Below are 20,816 nucleotides of genomic sequence, written 5' to 3' on the forward strand. Positions count from 1 at the left end.
TTATAATTATAAATTATAATTTCTCATTTATTATAATTATTTTAGGTTAGGAGCCCACCATGATGGTACCTCAAATGGCGCCGCAAATTGCTCTGCAAGCAATGATAATATCATGAGTGGTACACTTGCGTTGAGTCAGCACGAATTTGAATGGTCCAACTGCAGTATAAGGTCACTTCGCAAATTCCTCAGGTACGTTTTTTATACACCAATAAATAATTAATTCATACGAACCATAAAAATTTCAAGTTTTCATCGTTAACTTGCTGGATAAAAATTAAGTATTCGGGAAAATTTGTGTTTGCAAAATTTGAAATAGGAATTTTATATAAACTGTGAAATGTGTAATTCTGAAATATTTCAAGAGAAAAATCAGAAATTATTAGAAAATGTGATCTTTATCTCGTCTTTCGTCTAAAAAAAGAAAGAATCTCTTTAACGTGAAACATTGTTGTTGTCGGAAGATCCATGTTGCTATCTCTTAACAATCCCCGATTGATCTATTATCTCCCAGCAACCCATTCTACTATCTCTTAACAATACCGAATTGATCTATTATCTCTTAACACTTATACTCTCTTTTAGCTGCATTTACACTAATAAATAATAAGTTATAACAATTTCGTAATTTTCCTGTTGTACGCACGAATCGATTGTACTTTTTTTGTACATTTCCTGTGTTCTTTTCTTGAAACATAATTTCAAATTTTCACCACAATAACGGTGGTTTTTTTTTTTTTTTTTCGAATTAGCTCAAAGTAATTTATGTGTGCAACTTACTTGCAGCGAGGGTAAAGCGAAGTGTCTCTATGACGAACCACCGAAAGCCACGGTAATTAGACGTATTTTGCCTGGAAAATTCATGTCCCCTGATGTTCAATGTAAAAAAGCCTATAGCGGTAAATCGTGTAATGTAAGTTTTTGCACAGCATGCAAATGAAATTAAGCTAATTTAACGACAATTTTACAGAAAAATTCACCTTCGATGTGCTATAGTTTAAAGTGCACAGTTCCCGGAACTAATGGTTTATGTATTCCGATTGCGGCGGCAGCTGATGGTTCTTCTTGTGGAAATGGCCTTGTAAATTTATAGTTTATGCAAATTAATTGTAACATTTAAAGATACTTCATCGGTGATAATATTTTATAACATAAATGTTATTTCTTTTTTAACAGGTATGTCTTGATGGGGAATGCGTATTGGAGGGATCGGAAATTAAAAAGGAAAAACTTCGAACGTAAAAAACAGGAAATAAAAGCAAAATGTATTTTCGTATTGAATAATGAATCGTTTATTAAAATTAAAGTTAAGAAATCAAGTATAAAGAAAAGGAAATATTTGATTATATTTTGATATTTTATAAATGTATTATAATATTTATGTATACATATTACAAGTTATAACTAATTCAGAAATTTTGTATTTCTTTTAATACTATAATGAATAAACAGACATGTTAAATTTATAAATTACTCATACAATTACTGATAACTCTAATCAATCAAAAAGTTATCAATTACTAAAAAACACACAAGTGATAATTTATTAATGTGGTTCCACATACAAATATATAACTTACGTGTAAATATCACAAAAAAATCAAATGAGTAACATTACACATATATTTTACACTGTGTTACTTTTAAGAGTAATAATACTGATGCTACTGAACAACTTTTGGTTCTATTCCTATTTCCTCATACAACTCAGTTTTACTACCAGGATAATTATCTAAGATACAATCTAAAATTTCTGTACACAAACGTTTTCGTTTCACATATTCACGTGAAAACTCATTTAATGCTTGTTCTGCATTCCTCTTGGTTTCAGTTAAGTCTTCTGTACCACTAGCCTCCATTAATGTATCTAATTTATTGTTCATGACTGCAATACTCCCTTGAAGAATAGCTTTTTGTTTCTTTGCTTCTTCAATTGTAATACTGGACTTCATAGAAGTCAACAATGCTTCTTGTATCTTAATCTCTTTTTCTAATTCTTGATATTTGCTTTCAACTTCATTGGCATGTGCCTGTAATTCTTTATCTATTCTCATCAATTCTTCCACATCATGAGTTGTATCTTGAACTGGACAATAAACTTTTTGTTTTCCATAGACCTAATGTAAAAATCTTTTAATTACAATGATCTATTCCTATGTTAAATAATAAATGTCTTACTTTTTCAAATATCTTTCCTTGGCTTAATAAATTCTCTACAGCTTTCTGTACAGCTGTTTTACCATACTCATTATGCAAATTTGAAACTATTTCATTAACACTATAAGGTCTGTTTTGTATTTTCATATAATTGTATACAATTTCTGACATTGTGATTAATTTTTTATTTTTTGTATACAATATTTAAAAAAGTATTTATATAAGTTATTCGATGCTCGAATAGTTACACTTTGATTGGCTATAATGGCTATTATAGCTATTTATTTGATAGGTTGACACTTTATATTGTTAGGTTAAAAATTTGTAATTCTTCTTATTGAAAGCATATAATACTGATTATTACAGCAAAATATACAAAGATAACATTATAAACAAAGTGTTTATGTTCTTATATTTTGATTTCTAATTACTTTTACTCTACTAAATCACTTTAAAAATCAAATTGTAGGGTTAACACGTAACAAATCCTTTTACGAAATTCATGGATCGTGTGACCTACTTAGAAATCATACACGAATATCAAAAACGCGCGAACTTTAATCAAACACGTCCATGAACCATTATAATTTTAAAAAATGTATTTAATATAATACTTATGAAAGTAAAAAAATTGCTCTGGAACGATTTATTCTTTCTCTTAAAAATCACAAGTATAGTACTTTCTGAATCCTATTACGCTCACTGCGCATCACAAGTTGTGATGCATAACGATAGTACAGTGTAAGTAGTTTCTGGTTCAACCCTCCTGGCATATGAACGCCGGGTCATAATAACCTAACCTTGCTTTGAAAATATAGAAAGATGAGCCTTTGAAAATCGACAAATTGTATTACTAAAGCATGTTACAAATGACATTAAAAGCATGGGAAGAAGTATAACAAGAAAATATCTTTCACTTGCAATCTACAAATATATTTTCTTTTACTTTAAATTATTACATATTAATATCAATTTTCAAAAAGAAATAGAGAAATTTTTCCGAATAAAAATTTATTCTAAAGCACGTCTAGGCAAAAATTTTACGAGTCAGAATTAACTCGGCGACCGCCTTATACGCGATTGTCTCGTTGTTCGCCTTCCGGGGATTAAGCACTTAAGATGAAATTAACTTGTTTAACATCATAATAACTGACTATGAACAACAAAGAGCTATTTATTATTCATCTCATTCATCATTATTCTTAAGCTTTTATAAACTATTACGGCATACCTGCTCGCAGTATTTATTTATTGAACTTTAAATTAGTTACCAATCAAATACTATTGTAATAGATCTATTTTCAACTCACATTGTGTATACATATTGCTCCTAATATCTTTATACGCCCATAAAACCAAAACGCCTGTTCGTACGGTAAATACAGTAATATATTTACGTACGAACCGAGCATGATATTTGATATGCTTGTGTCCTATACACTCAACAGAAAAATCAAGGTGCGAGCCTCGTTAATGCGAGCAGAAACAATAACTGCCAGTGAATTTCTTGAAGCAAAATACGGAATACGTTGGAGAGGATAACTATAGGAATCTGTTATGCATATCTACGTATACAGAGAACATCAGTGTGAATAGAAGTTACACGTTAAAGACGTAACTGAGCGAGTTGTCACTGGAGACCGGGTGTGAATAGTGTTATCGAAAGAACGTGCTACTATACATTTGGAATGAGTGAATCAATTATAGTACAAACATTTTGAATCGTTCGACATGCCACATCGCTCAAATTAAAATTAAAAGTTGTGGTAAAGGTTAAATTACTGTTGCGATTACCGTGCTGCAAATTTTAACGTATTCGAAAATTTTGTGTTTATCCACGATTTATTCAAGAACAATGCTGTGTATCAAACAAATTGACTGTTACGTATCTACAATATTATATTACCCCATTATGTACATATCATTCTATTAAATGACAGTATGTTGCAAATTATATTATAAAAATTTTGCCTTACAAAAGAGTAAATAAAAATATAAATACGATTTCCGAGATTCGATAAACTTTAAGCAATTAAAAACATTGAGTCAACTGATATAATTAAAATAGAAGAAATGAACTCCATGGTTTTTGTGTGAGTTTGTGTGTGAGAAGATTGAATGTCAGAGTTCGAAAGTATCTGTGGGTAGCGAGTCAGTTGCTTACGGGAGCTCACTGAGAGTAGAATAAACCGGGTTTCGCTAGTTTGGTGAGATAAAAAAATATCTGTGCGTAATCCAATAGGATCCTATAAATGTTAGTAAATGTATATGTAGCGTTAAAGTTACAATCCCAAAATTTGGAATATCCTTCTTCTTAACACATGAACGCACATCAAATAATATCAAGAAATTTATAAAAACATTTTTCTTACAGTATTATCGTATCGTCGTTATTATTTACAAACTGAAAATAACGAAATTATCACTTTTTTTCGTTACATAAAATTTGTAACGTAAATTTGCGAGAGAGATTATGAGTATGTCATATTTATGTAAAAATATTAATAGGTTTCATTTTTCACCGCAATTTATTAGTAAACATTTCTTTTTACATATTTCAATTCATAAAAGATAATAATATTTCCTAATAATGTTCATGAATGCATGCTATTATTCAATACATTATTAAGTTCACAAATGTATTCAATCATAAACAATAATGTGTATAATTCATTGAATATCTTTACAATCATCATTATATTCTAGAGTAAGGCATACATAATTCCATTCAATCTCAATATTATCATATGATACACAGTCGACCATAAATGTTACACAATTTACGTGATTCATGACACCTGCAATTCATCGTGGAAAAATTTGGCAAAATACTTTCCTTACCTATTTGAATAATCTTCTTTAGCTCTAATCATCTTTCTGTTAAACAAACATATGAAACTTCATTATGAACATATCAACTGCAGAACTTCCATCCTGAAGTAACAAAACAAACGATATTACGCATGATTGCTTCGAATCAGTCGGAAGTGTAGATAAAACAGATTCGACACATCTGTCGTTTCTTAAATGATGTATAAAAACACTGCCAAATATAAGACCTATTCAGTGTTCTCGAAGTAACTCGAAATAATATTTTTCTAGGCAGCATAGCTAAGTACTGCACTGGAAAAATGGTATACGTGAACGGTGCGGTGTGCTTGTCCGTGTTACTGTTTATAATTGGCCTGTGTGTAGGACTGAACGTTAATAACTTCAAAGGAAGCGACGCTCTCGACTCAGCACCGCTTATCGACGGGTAAGTGATTTTCGATCTTACGAAAAATGGATACGAAAACGAGCAAGAAACGGAAATTGTGGTTGTATAACAAGTGATAATAAGTTCAATAGCAATATATTTTATAACAATAATCTGATCAACGGTCTCTTATTATATCTCGCAAATATTCTCACGCACTCTCTAATATCAATAACAACGCGGTTCTACTGGTTTGCTCCCTGTTTCTCTCTATGATCCGCTCGTTTTCCAAATCTCGAGACGATTCGAACACACTACATTCACGCCATCACTCACAACATATTATTAAACCAATTCCACAGAAACAGAGTTCAAGACGATAGAATTTGAACGAAAAAACTTTCTTGAAATGAAATATGGTAATAAAATATAATTATTATAAGCAATCCGATAGAAAACGATAGATGAATCCTAAGTTGGTAATATGTTAATATGGGGTTGTCATGTTAACTACTTCACAACAAATTAAATATTACAGTCAATAGAAAAATTATAATTGACGATGGTAAATTACAATAGAATTATATTAATAGTAATAAATTTTTTTTATTATTATTGGGCTACAGTATATAGATTAGACTAACAGACTAACAATAAACTATAATACATCAGAATTATAACGAAGCACAAACTATAGTAAAGAATGTGCTATAATCTTACGACAGGCCTGAAGGTCAGAAAATTATTATACTAAACCAATATGTATAACGGCAATAGTACATACTAGTAGTGTAATTAATATGTTCATCTAATCATTATCCTATACATAAATTCATAAATTATAGTTTAATTATAATTTACCACAGTTTACTAAAACTTTACGTAGTAACCTACTATACAATCTTCCACTTTTCACGCACTTCATTTGTTATTTTATCAAATTTATAGTTACGATTAGTTGTCACTGCAAACTATAATCTCTTCATATATAGTTACCATGAATTGCACAACAAGCGAAAGTGAATTCCGTCAAAAGTGTGTTGGTTAGAATGTTTTGATATCTATGCGTTCGATATCAACGTAACTCTGTTGAAATTTTCAGCAGTGGATGATACAGTAGAATTTCTTTCTGTGGGAACAATCTATCTAATAATAATCTAATCTAATAATAATCTATCTAAAGTATTTTGCACCCATGTTTCTGTGACGATTATCATTCAGCATTTTCAATATATATATTTATTTTAAAAACTTTTATTTTATTGCTTTTACTATTTCGTACAAAGTTGCATAACACGTTTATGGAGGACAGTACGTGGAGAGTACAATTATTTTTAATTACTGTTTACATTGTATCGGATGCAAGCACTATTACTACTCATGTTTTATTACTATTCGTGCATAAAGCTACGAAGTTATGCTTTCAAAAATAGCAGTACAACTAGGAAACGTGTATGTTTTGCATACTGTATCAACAAATATGGCCTTCTTGACAGAATACAAATTATCACTAACATAGAAAGGTTCGTGCATTCTTCTACATGAATTAGACAAAAATTAAAAATTCTTAAGTGGTTGTTATTTTGTCCATTAAGTGTCTTTAAAGTATTTAGAGAATAGCTTACATAATTTTATCGTCCACTTATTCGGTAGTTACTCATTTTCATATTGGATATTTTGTAGCGATAACATTTGGTTAAAGTTTTCAAATTATTTGCCGATAACAATTACAATTTTTCTTATTGACTCAACTAATGATTCAAATTTCAGTTACGAAACGAACACTATCTTTTATTGTTATTGTGGTGGTACTTCCTACTTTTCACCAATAGAGAGACTAATTGGTGAAACATTAACCTTTATCGCAAGTTCGCGACAAGGCTCTTATTAGTACACATATAATAAACGAAATAAAAAATGTACTATAAGCATCTTAAAAGCCACTTCGAACCACATTATGCGATATAAAAAAAATTTCAGTCGGTTGACTAATAACAGAATAATCTAAGCTGATTATGTTAAACGGTTCACCCCGTATAATTAGCTTTATATGAAGCCTAGGATGAAATGTACATATGTATTTCTCTTTCCACTTTTTTCGCGTCTATTTTCTCTCTCTCTCTCTCTCTCTCTCTCCATTTCTGTCCTCCTTCCATCAACGCGACTCTTTAATTACGCTTAAATGCGAAACAAATAGTGGAACGTCAAAATAAAGTCAGTTTGTTTTTATAAATTGCATAAAATAAAATGCTATAAATATTAATGTCTTTATACTAACGTTGTAATTTTTGTTTTGCAACAATGTAAACGCTCAAGTTGTGAATGTACTTTGTGCAACTTCGTCTATAAAATGACTTTTCACTATTTATGTTATTTCAGTCACAATGATCTGGCCTACAACTTGTACGAGTTGCTGAACAACAACTTGGACGAGTTCAACTTCACAAAGAATTTGACTGACGACCAAGTATGGGGTAGAAATGCGTGTGACTCATGCTACACAGACCTTCCACGCCTGAGGAAAGGGAAACTTGGCGCGCAAGTGAGTGGAGAGTTTTGCAAACACAGAAGATAATTTCAAGGAACGTCGTTTTATCGACTGTGCCGTCGAACAAATTAACCAGCTTATTTAACAACGCATCTTATCTTTTCAGGCTTTATGCTCTGTCACCCAATTACCCTTACTCAATATACCAATATTTGTCATGACTTTAATTTTCTGCTCTTCTTCGTAGCATTTACCTATTTACTTTTTTAATATTCGTTTATAATTAATGCAGTGTAAAATATTGAGAGTCGCAATGATATTTCGGAAGCAGTATGTATTGTATCATTGGATATTAGAGATTACTGGTTTCGTTGAATCACGTCTATCAGTGACTTTATATTGCGCACTCACTTTTCACGATTCTATGATTTATAACTCGTAATTCCAGTCTAGTAACAAGAGACTAGTGTAGTAATATACGGATTGCAAAAGTACTGTAATAAACTTAAGTTAAAAATGACTTGGTACACTATAGTCTCTAGTAAAATGTCACTGTATTATATATTATATTACAGTCTGCGTTATCAGACATTAATATGTTTTTCGACCGCTTGCAGTATTAATTTTAAATCCAAAATATTATTCCCAATTCTTCGTATCTTATGCTACAAACATAGATTATCAAATTTCGTGCCTTAGTATAATATTTGATTATGCTTGAACTATTCATATTATAGAAATGTAAATTTTAGTTCTGGGCCGCGTATGTCGACTGCGCGTCGCAATACAAGGATGCGGTGCAGCTCACATTGAGGCAAATCGACGCTATCAAGAGATTAGTCGCTAAATACCCGAACGATCTAGAATTCGTAACGGAGGCCAAAAACATCGAGGAGGCATGGAAAAACGGAAAAATTGCTTCGATGATTGGTGTCGAAGGTGGTCACTCCATTGATTCTAATTTGGCTGTTCTCAGGCTCTTCTACGAACTCGGTGTGCGTTATATGACGCTCACTCATATGTGCAACACACCATGGTAAAATTTATCGAATTTCGTTATGATAAATTAATCGAGGAAAAACATTCTTTTATCTACTAGAAGAAAAAAAACTACATACAAACTAAATGTTTTACTTTGCAATCCTTACTTCACGTATGAAACTTGTATGTATTTTAAAGTAAAGTAAATAGAATTTTAATGAACGAAGAAAGGAAATAAAATATCGTTTAAGAAAGTGAAGTGGTACTTTCTTTAAAAAAAAATGTACAGCATATATTAAAGTCAATGCTAATAAGCATAAATAAAAGAAAAGTAAAATATTGATTTGTACAATCTAATGCATGTTTTTTTTTTTTATAGGGCTGACTCGTCGTTGGTGAACGATAGTTCCGTTCATAATCTCACAGAATTCGGAGAAGTATGTTGAATGTTTTTAATTTCTTAGTATTCAGTTCATTATATAAAAATTTATATTCATAATATTTCGTATCTTAATATAGGCTGTTGTTTATGAAATGAATCGGCTGGGAATGTTGGTTGATTTGTCCCATGTGTCACATAACGTTATGAGACACGCGCTGTCAATAACGAAAGCCCCTGTTATGTTCTCTCACTCATCCGCATTCGCTATTTGCCGTAATTACCGTAATGTCCCTGACGATGTTCTCCACATGGTCGTAAGTAATTTTTCATGTTTGTTACGCACACTTTGTGACAATATATACGATATAATTCTAAGGACATTTTCAGAAAAGGAACAATGGTATCGTGATGGTGAACTTCTACTCGCATTATGTGAATTGTAACTCCTCGAGAAAAGCGACAAACCAAGATGTCGTAGGTATGGCGCTTGAAACTGAACTTTTGTGTTCCATATCATTTAATCAAATTTAAAACAAAGTAATTCAATATTCATTTTCGTTAAATTTTCGCTAATAAAAAGTGAATCTTGATTAGTTTCACGCGTAGACTTCCGAATTAGTTACCTCTAACATACTTAAAAGAATTATGATTGTTAATTAGTTTTTCACGTAATGAGCATTATCCTTTCAGATCATATCAATTACATTCGTAATCTTATCGGAGCGGATCACATTGGTATTGGAGCTGATTACGATGGTGTAACATCGTGAGTATCGCGCGTCAATGATATAACATGTAAATCTTGATATTAAAATTTAAAAACATTTTTTTAAATATGGAATCAAATGTTTCAGGATGCCAGAGGGCTTGGAAGACGTTTCTACGTACACAGTTTTATTCGACCGCGTCTACGAAAGTGATGTGGAACCACGATGGACCAAGGAAGAGCTCGAAAAATTAGCTGGCCGGAATTTGATCCGTGTGCTCAAAGCTGCAGAAGAAGTATGTGGAAAAACGTTTAATTAGAATAATTTCCAATTTTAATTTCAAAGTATAAAAATGTACTAATTTTTGTTGTTCTATTTTGTCAGGTGAGAGATCAATTAGCTAAAACGGAACAGCCACGGGAAGATATCATAAACGCTAGAGATATTATGCAAGGTGAAATAATGAGCAATGTACCACCAGGTTCATGCTACACCGCAAATGAGTAAGTACAATAATTTAAATACATTTACATCCCTTCATACGCTTCATTTATTTATATATACATAATTTTGTTTATGTAGATGGGCTCCTCTAATACGGGAAATATTTAAATCAAAAGTAACATAGTACGACATTTTGCAAGCAAAAAGATTTATTTTCATATGCCAATCCAACATGTAAAACCGAACAATATTCAATAAAAATGTAAAATACCATTTAATTTGTCTATTTGTAAAAGGTACAAATTATTCCTTGCGTCTTTTTTATAAAAATATTTGTCACAATATATTGCTAAATGTTATTAAAATATTATTGCACAACTTACCAAAACTAGATATTGTATATTATTACAATATATAAATATTTTATTATAGTACACATTTACAATATCTAACTGATAAATGAACAAGAACGCATATTTATACAACTATGCAGGGTGTCCAATTTTAACGTAAGTGACCTCGCCTCCACCTATCAACATCCCGCCTGCATGTTACCATGTCCTCTTCGATCTCTAGCGTATTTTTCGAAGTATTTGCAATAATAGATTAAAGTGGGACACCTTGTATACATGTACATATTTATCACAATATAAAATAATGTAAATTACTCACATAAAATCAATACTCTTATAACATAATACACCACTTACATGAACAAAATAATAGACGAATATAAATAATTCCATAAATAAACTTAAATATGCAACTTATAAACCATAAACAGATTAATCTAGTATATTATTATTAGCTGGTTTTAATGAACCCATTTTCCACTCCATTGCACCAATCAGTCGACTTCTGCGATTTTTGCATAGAATTTACAAAAGTAATAAATTCTTTCCTGAAAATAAAGAAGCATCCAAGAACACTTTAACAACATATTCTTTTTTGTACTTATTTTTACAAGCTCATCCACACATTTATACTAACCATTGACTTTTCCTCGCAAATGGATATATTTTGGGTGCATTGAAACCATTAAATGGAGAGCTAACAGATATGCTATATGATCCCATATCTGTCCAGATTAACCAGTCACCAATGTGAAATTCTTGTAACATTACATCTTTCAATATACAATCCAAAGAATCACAAGTTGGACCCCAGACAGATGAAGGGAATTTCTCGTCGCTTGCTGGCTAAGATAGAATAAAAAAGTAACAAAGAATTAAAAACAGATTTAATAATAAAAATGATAGTAAGTATACCTATAGCTTTCTCCCTTAATTTTAAATTTAATACAATTTCGACCAATGAGAAGCATAGAATAAAAAATTATACCCTACCTTATCTAATGGAACAGGCAGTCTTGCCTTTAAATTCAGTAATTCCTCTATGAAGCAATTATACACTCCGCAACTCATAAAGTACATTCTGATCATTTTCTCCCCGCTGGAAACAACTCTCTTCGTGTGCAAGTACGACGCCAAAGTGAACGCCGATGTCACATAATATTGTCCTGGTTCACTAATGATCTTGATACTAGGGTCAATATCTTTAATGGCATCATTAATAATATTGGCAGCCTAAATGTACCAAAAACAACATTACAACTTTATCAACCACCAAAGTGTCAGTGGATAATAAATGAAGCGCAACCCACTTTATCGATACAGTAATCTCTGTTACCAGAAAATCCACCACCAATATCGATCAATTGAACATTCTCACAACCTATCGATTTAGCAACGCCCATTAATTTTTTGCATATTTCAATCCCTCTGCTGTAAGCGCTCAAATCGCCACAAGGACTACCAACGTGAAAACTGAAGCCCCATAACGTTAAACCGAGGCTTTTCGTCAAATGTATCAATCGAACCGCTTCGTCGTCCGGATCACAACCAAATTTCGTTCCAAGAGATACTAAAGAACCCTTAGCATCGCAACGAAAACGAATCACTATTCTATTGATCATGCAGAAGTAAGAAAGATTATTTCGAAAGTCCATTATTGAATTTGATATTTTCCTCGGAAGTTAACGTTGCTACACCTACTTTGCCTCTGGGAAAACGTCTTTAATCTTGAGAATCTCCAACTCTCCGTCCACGGTCATTACGTCAACGTTAACCTTTTTGGCGAATTTGATCTGGATAGACCATTTAGTTGGATTCGCGAAGATGATACGTTTCACGGACACCCCTAATTCCATTACCTGCTTTATTTCTTCCTGATAGATAAAAAAGAAAAAAAATGTGGTACATTCTAGAAGAACCTTATGGTGGTAATATTACAGTTTGGAAACGGTTTGTTGACATTAAGAGACATACTTCGGATGCACAGTCGAAACTGCAATTCATGGCTGCCAATATCTTGAGGACCATAGGGTTCGAATTACACTTGACAGCTGAGATTTAATACAATATTAATTCATACTATACCTATATACAAAAATAATCAAAAGAAAATGAAACAACTAATCTTATTAAAAAAAAAAATCTTTTAGGATTTTAATATACACACTTATTACAGTCTGTTAATAAAAATCTAAAACTTCAATCGTTTATATCTGCGGTACCAAACTATCCTCTTAAATCTTTACAAAATAATTTATATCAATTAATGTCAATATTAAAATTATAAAATATTTTATCACGAAAAGAATTGAACGGATGACACTAATAATAAATTTCAACATTTCAGAATTCTCGTCTTACCGTAGTGCGGAATGACTCTTGGCATCTTCGACATCCAATTCTTATGTTTCTGCATCATATCTGCAACATCCAAAATACAGAACGGTTCCTGCGTCGTATCATGCTCCTTGTCGATGATACTCCTGATTATGTTAGTGTCCGTATCCGTATCCTCGAATAATTTCACTTCGTTGAAGTTTATACAAGACATCTTGATAGTAGTTTTGAACTTCTAAACGTGACGAAGTATCTGCACGCTGTACACGATGGAAAAAAGGAAGAATCTCTATGAATACTTCTAAATAATCTGAAGACGCAACGATAAGATCATCTCATTTTAGGTACAATCATTGGACGTTTGACATTTGTTCAATGATAAGACACAACAGATCTTAAGGGTCACTGTAACACGATTTCTATAATAACGCGAAACCTGCAGCTCGATAAAAAAAATAACAGTCACAATATACAATTATAGTTACACATATTGAAAATAGTCGCTATAAAAATTGAAAGAATTCCAGAAAAATGCTCGATCGTTGATAATGTTTACTCGTATATAGAAGAACAGTGTTTATTGGTGCAAGTTACGAGTGCACGAAGTATGAAACTCGAACGGCAAGTTTGGCTATTCAAATACGATAATTATTGTGTAACTACGAAAAAAATAAATGTATACCTTCTTTTCTTCACACTTATCGGTAAACCAAGGTGAAACTGAATATAAATTTCACGGTTATAATTTTAACTGATTACACTGAAATATAATAATTCCAACAATAATTCTCCTAATTTTTTTTTAATGAATATTATAGAACTCTCGATTTTTCTGTATGAATAATATTTTTTAACTACACTGTAGGGGAACACTAAGGTTGACCGCTATATATACGTACGATAATAGATCACTTTACTAACTGACGTAATAAATTATGCATGTTTGAGACACATTAGTTAAAATATGCAAAATTGTTATTTTTATCGTTTTCTTTCAAATTGCAGAATTGATAGTCTTTCACGATAAAACTATGTCAAATTTTAATCTCCTATCTGAAAGGTACAAAAAGGTACAATGTTTTATTATGTTTTCCTGACACATTATCTGCTTTGCTTCATATTTTCAATGTGCACATTTTGCAGAGAAAGGATAAAAAATGAGAGGATAATTTAATATTGGCGGTATCTCAACGGAAATTATTAATTAAGTAGAATTGAATTTCAACGAGGTTTGGTTACTATCGTTTTAAATTAAAAGATCAATTCTGTCAGCGAAATATTTCTTTTTTCATACAATATTCCTAACGTTGTTTCACCGAACAAAAATGTATACTTTGCAGGGGATAGACTACTAAAAGAGGGCCTACTTTTATTTCAATAATTAATTGTCGGGATTAATTAACAATGATTAATTAACTTTATTCTGTCAAATTAGAAAATTATGAAAATTATGAAAAGACTAATATGGCGGGGATAGTTAAATAAGTAAAAAATGAATGAAACGATATTTAAATATACATTTATTTAGCTCGCTATTAATTCTTGCGTATTATGTCAAGCGATAAAAATACAAATTCAAATCTCGAAATGCAAGTTGAGATTCAAATGTGAGACAACTACATATTTGGCTTGTTGAGGCGCCTGTACGATGGCAAGCAGCGTAACATCATCGTAAACTTGATTTTTTTTCTCAATGTTCCTAAAATCTCTCTATCTTTTTGAAAAGTGTGTTTTATAAGTATATTTTATAAATCAAACGGTACTTTTTTCAAATTGATCTCACGATGAGAACAACGTGAAATTGGCATTTCAAACTTTAATATCGATTATAATGATATTTGTTAATAATAAATAAAACTTCATATATATGTTTTAAGTTTTGTAAACTTAAAACATCACCAAAATTTCTACATATTATAATATAATTTTAGACAATACGACAATATAATTTTCGCCATGTACTGTGTATGACATTGCTTTACAAATATCGCTTAAAAATCAAAATGATTTGATTATATGACATTAAAATCGCAACTTCCAATTTTCACGACGACAAAGTTCGTAACATTTAATGTCATGAAAACGTATACTCTTATTGCATTCTCTTAAATAACTACGTCTGTATGCAGTCAATTTAATTTTCGCTGTTATGTAACAACGTGAACCTCTCTTATTTCTTTCGATCCATTTTGAAAATTATCGTTACCCTTTAGCATTATTAGATATCGGCATTTTTGTTAATATATGCGTTGCTATTATTTTCAAAATTATATATGTATTTTTTCCGGAATATTGAATCATGAAATTATGCTTCAGATACGGCGTAACAGTTTATTATATTGTTGTGTAATACAAATTTTTCGTAATTACATATGGAGTGAAAGAAAATTAAAATGATAACAATAGAGTGTAACACAAATTATGTAAAAAGTTATATTGAAAAAGGTGTAAAATACAAATGTATCATTCATATACATACATTTTAAAATTACGTTGTATTCATATACATACACTTTTACACAGATTGTGTCACATTTATGTACAGAAAAAATAATTTTCTTTCCGTACTAATATTAAAAATAGTATAAAAATTCATAGATAATGCAAATTGTTGGTTACATCGGAACTGTAATTATATTTAAAACAACGACGACAATATGATAAGAATGATAAGATTACGAAACCAAAAAATCAACTATTTTTCAAAATATTATATAATATATAATAATTAGAATTATATAGTAAGTTCTAAAGATATATTTCTCTAAGGAGAATGTAATACTTTTTTCATATTAATATTATACTGATACTGATTATACTTACACTGATATAATCAAAATAGTACGTGAAGAAATAAAATAATACACAGCTATAATTAAATAATAATAATCCTGTAAATTATCGTTCGCTTTGACACCGTAATTAGAATTTAAAACAGGAACATCATAAGAATGAATTACTTTTCGAAAATTTACCTAAATAAAAGTTTAGTAAAATAATAAAATAATAAAAGTTTTCTAATTTTCTCAAGCAAAGATAATTTTTGAAAATAGCGTACACGCGTATCTATAATGTGTACAAAATAATTTTTTTTCTATGTTTTAGTTTGTACACAAAAATAAAAAAAAGTGGAAAAAAATTAATATTCTCAGCAAAGTTTTTAACTGTTAGTCTTAACACTAAGAAATGTACGCAATAATCGTTGTGTCAGTTGTAAAAACAAAATGGTATTATTTGAATATTACTGATATATTTAATTTCATTATTAATGTTAATATCTACTATAATGCTTGCTTACATTATGCAACAATTTATAAAATAAAATATAAATGTATAACAGATGTAATTGAACGGTAAAAATTTCCAGTAAATAAAGTAGAGTACTGTTATCCATGAATAAATCCTTTTAATTTTTCTAAAGTTTTAAATTATTAAATTTTATCACTAATAATTTATCATTTCATTTATTTTTTCGAAATAATTAAAAAGTTTTATACAACAGAGAATGAATGTTGTCAACCATATTCAAAGCTTTTAATATGATATAAAACAAAGAAATCCTTTTATCCCATTTGAAGTGAAACAAAGTGTTGAAAGTGCCAAGTGGCTGTTATTGATTTATTAAACTTAGTTCAGGCATCACTGTAAATTTTAATGAAACGCACAAAATAATAGATTTTACATGTACCGCTAGTTCTCTGTAATTGTAATAACCATCAGATGGCGCAGTAATTTGAACACTACTTGAATACACGGGAGTTTCCAAGCTCTGGTGTGATCGGCAGCAAAATGGCAGCGAGCGACTCTACTACGGACGATAGTCTTTATCCGATCGCGGTTTTAATCGACGAATTAAAAAACGAAGATGTACAGGTAATTCTAAAAGTGTTTAAGATCGATATTCTTACAATTTCAAAGTAATCGGCTTGTTGTACCGACCGCAATCACTCGAGAAAGCAGAGTGTCAAGGCGGTTACAACGGTAGCGTACGATTCAATAGAATATTCTTTTAATCTCCTGTCATTATATTCTAAACGTTTTGTTTTCAACGCTAATACACTCAACATTGTAAACTATTCACGCAACCATACTCTCGACGAAAACTTCAACCAACAAGAGACTTAAATTGAATGGAATATATTTTGTTGCTTGGAAAAAAGGAAGCGTTTGAGAAACTAATGAATGAATGTAAAGAGTTGGCTCACACATTCACAGAATCTCTTTTTTTACAGTTACGGCTGAACTCAATAAAGAAATTATCTACGATTGCTGTTGCTTTGGGCATTGAACGAACACGTAGTGAACTAATACCATTTTTGGCTGAGTCTATGTATGATGAGGATGAAGTTTTATTGGCATTGGCAGAACAACTTGGACAATTTACTCCTCTTGTAGGAGGTCCGGAATATGTACACTGTTTACTGGTATAAATGATTATTTATTATTTTGTTCAGTCAATAAACTACTAATAATGTTTAGAATATTTTAAGCATTTAATTTTAAACTTAGTTTATAAATGTTAAATTAATCATTTCTTTGCATGGCAGTAAACTATATTTGAAGAATTATGACTCATAAGTAATTGTACTACATAGCAATTCATTTTTTATATAATTACTCAATGCATATATTGTTCTAAACTAAACAACTAATTAATTCTAAATAATATTGCTCACATATAATTATTTTTAACATTGTAGATATAAAACAGGGAAAATTGATTGTAGAAGTGATAAAACATATCTTATCTTTTATTTTTGAATATGAAATATATTTATATCTAATGTAAATTAAAAGTATAAAAATTTAATATCATTGACTTAATAAAAAATTTAATGTTAGTAACAAATTTTAATGAAACTTTATGTCTTCATTTAGAAACCTTTAGAGAATCTGGCAATGGTTGAGGAAACTGTAGTGCGAGAAAAAGCAGTTGAATCTTTAAGAACCCTTGCTGCTCAACATAGCTCACAGGATTTGGAAGAGAAATTTGTCCGTATGATAGACACTTTGGCTACAGGAGATTGGTTTACATCAAGAACATCTGCATGTGCTTTATTTAGTGTTTGTTACCCACGTGTTAGTCCAGCAGTCAGAGGTAGAAAAAGAAAGATTAACATCTTGGAATCCATAAATTGAACTTTGTACAAATATTTTTATTTTGTAGCCTGTTTACGAAATCATTTTCGTAATCTGTGCCAAGATGATACACCAATGGCACGTCGAGCTGCTGCTTCACATTTAGGAGAATTTGCAAAAGTTGTGGAAATTGAATATGTAAAAGGAGACTTAATTCCAATGTTTGTTATTTTGGCTCAAGATGAACAAGTAAGATAATATATAAACATTACGTCAATCAATTTTATAACATTAATAACGTTTATAGTGTTATGTTTTATGTATTTCAGGATTCAGTACGTCTTTTAACTGTTGAAGCTTGTGTTTGCATTGCATCTCTGTTGCCACAAGAAGATGTAGAACAATTACTTATGCCCACATTTAGACAATGTGTAAGCGATCAATCATGGCGTGTACGTTATATGGTCGCTGAGAAATTCATTGAAGTAAGTTCTTTTCAATACAGTTTTTCTTTAATAGCTATTTAATATAATTGTTGATCAATTTTAATTTCCCCTTTATAGCTTCAAGAAGCTGTTGGCCAAGAAATTACAAAAACAGATCTTGTACCAGCATTTCAAGTAGTATTAAAAGATATAGAAGCGGAAGTACGAGCTGCAGCGGCTGATAAAGTTCGTGATTTCTGTCAGAAACTTGAAATGTACAGTCAAGAATCTATCATTATGTCAAGTATATTACCAATAGTTAAGGAACTTGTATCAGATCCAAATCAACATGTAAAAACAGCTTTAGCAAGCGTTATAATGGGTCTTAGTCCAATAGTTGGGAAACGCAAGTAAGTAAATATATATATGTAAGTATATAAAATGAAAACATCATAACAATAATGAATCATTTAAATTCACAGTACAATCGAACATCTGTTACCATTGTTTTTAACACAACTTAAAGATGAATGTTCAGAGGTCCGTCTAAACATTATCAGTAATTTAGAATGTGTGAACAAGGTCATTGGCATACAGCAGCTTTCACAAACTCTTCTACCAGCTATCGTAGAATTAGCTGAAGATTCAAAATGGCGAGTAAGGTTTGCAATCATAGAGTAAGTATTTTTTATACCTCATTATACAAAGTTACATGTTAAATATATTAAAACCTTAAAAAATAAAAGTAATTAGAACAAAATATTTTATATGCTGTATATACACATATGTTTTTGTATGCATCCTAGATATATGCCATTACTAGCTGGACAACTTGGAGTTCAATTTTTTGATGAAAAACTGAATTCTTTGTGTATGACATGGTTGGTAGATCATGTTTACGCTATCAGAGAAGCGGCTACGTTAAATTTGAAAAAACTGGTAGAAAAGTTTGGACCTGAATGGGCACAAAATACTGTAATACCTAAGGTTTTAGCAATGTCAAGGGATCAAAACTATCTTCACAGAATGACATGCCTATTTTGTATTAATGTGAGGAAACTTTATTATTATAATGCAGGATTATATTACAATTCATAGTATACTAGTTTATATTTTGAACTCTCTGTTTTTCGTAGGTATTGGCGGAAGTATGTGGTCCGGAAATAACAACAAGGGTAATGCTTCCAACTGTCTTAGGTATGGCCACTGATAATGTTGCTAATGTACGATTTAATGTTGCTAAAACTCTGAAAAAAATCGGTCCTTATCTTGAGCCATGTGCAGTACAGGCTCAAGTAAAACCTGTACTTGATAAACTCAATACTGACAGTGATGTTGACGTGAAATACTTTGCTTCAGAAGCAATTGCAGGCATCGCAGGTAAAATTTTTATTATTTTATCTCACGAGAAAAGTTACTCATAAAAATACTATTTTTATTCTATTTAAAAGAATTCCAATAAAATTATTCGTAAATGAAAAAACTAATTTTTGCTTATTATCTTTAAATTAATTTTTTATGTAATATATTTCAGCGTAGGTTGAACAAGAAGAAACTGCATTTAAAATTTATCCATCAATATTCAGAACCTCAATCTCAAGAAGTAACTTGGCGCAAACATTTACACTTACACATGGCAACAGGTAATATTAATGCACAGTCAGAGCAGATCTAATGTCGAGAAATATAAATATCAAATTAGTAGTCCACACTAAACAATATTTTAAGTTCTGTTGTATCTGTATATCTATAATTATATTACTTATTAAATATTCGATTTAATTGGTAAAATGTATTTCTTATACGTACCTAAATAATTATCTAAAACATAATATAGTTATAATAAAACGTACTCAGAATCATTCCTAAAATCAGACACCTCATTATAATCTGCTCTTCCACATTCACTGATCAAAAATTTACTTTGTCTTTTAATAATCAGTATTTTAGTTTGGTATATAACATTGTTAAGTATTGTCTTTGTAAACATAACAATAAAATTAACAATGAATAATATATTTTTGTACTGGCTTTTTTATTTAATGATTAACTTTGACACCATACAGTATGTATCATATTGCACTTATCATTACTTTTTTCTACATGGACATACTCATAGCTGATATTAATACATATTTATATTTTTTTGTATTTCTATAAGAATATATTCAAGTTAGTTGTATCAAATTATATGTTAGTAAATAACATGCTTAAGTTTCATCCGCAGGATAATGAAAATAATAATATGGTGCATCATAACAAACTCC

General features: G+C 30.5%; 5 protein-coding genes across 8 annotated transcripts in view; 3 read left to right on the forward strand and 2 right to left on the reverse strand.

Moving 5' to 3' along the window:
• LOC108575013 overlaps window positions 1-1,242 on the forward strand; it is a 4,092-nt gene extending 2,850 nt beyond the window's left edge. The window contains exons 8-11 of the mRNA XM_017937703.1: window positions 46-192; window positions 787-913; window positions 971-1,081; window positions 1,177-1,242. Of these exons, the coding sequence (XP_017793192.1) occupies window positions 46-192; window positions 787-913; window positions 971-1,081; window positions 1,177-1,242 (451 nt within the window). The remainder of the gene's footprint in view (window positions 1-45; window positions 193-786; window positions 914-970; window positions 1,082-1,176) is intronic.
• Window positions 1,243-1,664: 422 nt separating this feature from the next.
• LOC108575068 (homologous-pairing protein 2 homolog) lies at window positions 1,665-2,328 on the reverse strand. Its single transcript, XM_017937773.1, has 2 exons — window positions 2,179-2,328; window positions 1,665-2,117 (listed from the first exon to the last, which is right to left on the reverse strand). The coding sequence occupies exons 1-2, from the start codon at window positions 2,326-2,328 to the stop codon at window positions 1,665-1,667; spliced, it is 603 nt and encodes a 200-aa protein (XP_017793262.1).
• A 1,652-nt stretch (window positions 2,329-3,980) lies between these two features.
• LOC108575038 (dipeptidase 1-like) lies at window positions 3,981-10,595 on the forward strand. 3 transcript variants are annotated; one of them, XM_017937740.1, is made up of 11 exons: window positions 3,981-4,037; window positions 5,260-5,413; window positions 7,733-7,895; window positions 8,594-8,877; window positions 9,202-9,259; window positions 9,342-9,518; window positions 9,592-9,682; window positions 9,895-9,970; window positions 10,059-10,206; window positions 10,296-10,414; window positions 10,494-10,595. In XM_017937740.1, exons 1-11 carry the CDS (start codon window positions 4,013-4,015, stop codon window positions 10,537-10,539), a joined length of 1,341 nt encoding a protein of 446 aa, XP_017793229.1. In that variant the 5' UTR covers window positions 3,981-4,012; the 3' UTR covers window positions 10,540-10,595. The 3 variants fall into 3 exon arrangements, with proteins under 3 accessions (XP_017793229.1, XP_017793230.1, XP_017793231.1); XM_017937741.1 differs by lacking the exon at window positions 3,981-4,037 and adding an exon at window positions 4,321-4,383 and having other exon boundaries at window positions 10,494-10,574; XM_017937742.1 differs by lacking the exon at window positions 3,981-4,037 and adding an exon at window positions 4,342-4,364 and having other exon boundaries at window positions 10,494-10,574.
• A 564-nt stretch (window positions 10,596-11,159) lies between these two features.
• On the reverse strand, window positions 11,160-13,827 carry LOC108575014 (ornithine decarboxylase 2-like). Its single transcript, XM_017937704.1, has 8 exons — window positions 13,728-13,827; window positions 13,070-13,305; window positions 12,683-12,759; window positions 12,410-12,582; window positions 12,019-12,319; window positions 11,702-11,941; window positions 11,346-11,554; window positions 11,160-11,256 (listed from the first exon to the last, which is right to left on the reverse strand). The coding sequence occupies exons 2-8, from the start codon at window positions 13,257-13,259 to the stop codon at window positions 11,160-11,162; spliced, it is 1,287 nt and encodes a 428-aa protein (XP_017793193.1). The 5' UTR covers window positions 13,260-13,305; window positions 13,728-13,827.
• Window positions 13,828-16,828: 3,001 nt separating this feature from the next.
• LOC108575033 (serine/threonine-protein phosphatase 2A 65 kDa regulatory subunit A alpha isoform) lies at window positions 16,829-20,255 on the forward strand. 2 transcript variants are annotated; one of them, XM_017937730.1, is made up of 10 exons: window positions 16,829-16,918; window positions 17,278-17,469; window positions 17,924-18,143; window positions 18,213-18,373; window positions 18,454-18,609; window positions 18,688-18,959; window positions 19,032-19,226; window positions 19,356-19,599; window positions 19,686-19,929; window positions 20,084-20,255. In XM_017937730.1, the coding sequence occupies exons 1-10, from the start codon at window positions 16,835-16,837 to the stop codon at window positions 20,086-20,088; spliced, it is 1,773 nt and encodes a 590-aa protein (XP_017793219.1). In that variant the 5' UTR covers window positions 16,829-16,834; the 3' UTR covers window positions 20,089-20,255. The 2 variants fall into 2 exon arrangements, with proteins under 2 accessions (XP_017793219.1, XP_017793220.1); XM_017937731.1 differs by having other exon boundaries at window positions 20,089-20,255.
• Window positions 20,256-20,816: the final 561 nt, after the last annotated feature.

The sequence above is a fragment of the Habropoda laboriosa genome, unplaced genomic scaffold (assembly GCF_001263275.1).
Source record: "Habropoda laboriosa isolate 0110345459 unplaced genomic scaffold, ASM126327v1 scaffold204, whole genome shotgun sequence".
Taxonomy (NCBI): domain Eukaryota; kingdom Metazoa; phylum Arthropoda; class Insecta; order Hymenoptera; family Apidae; genus Habropoda; species Habropoda laboriosa.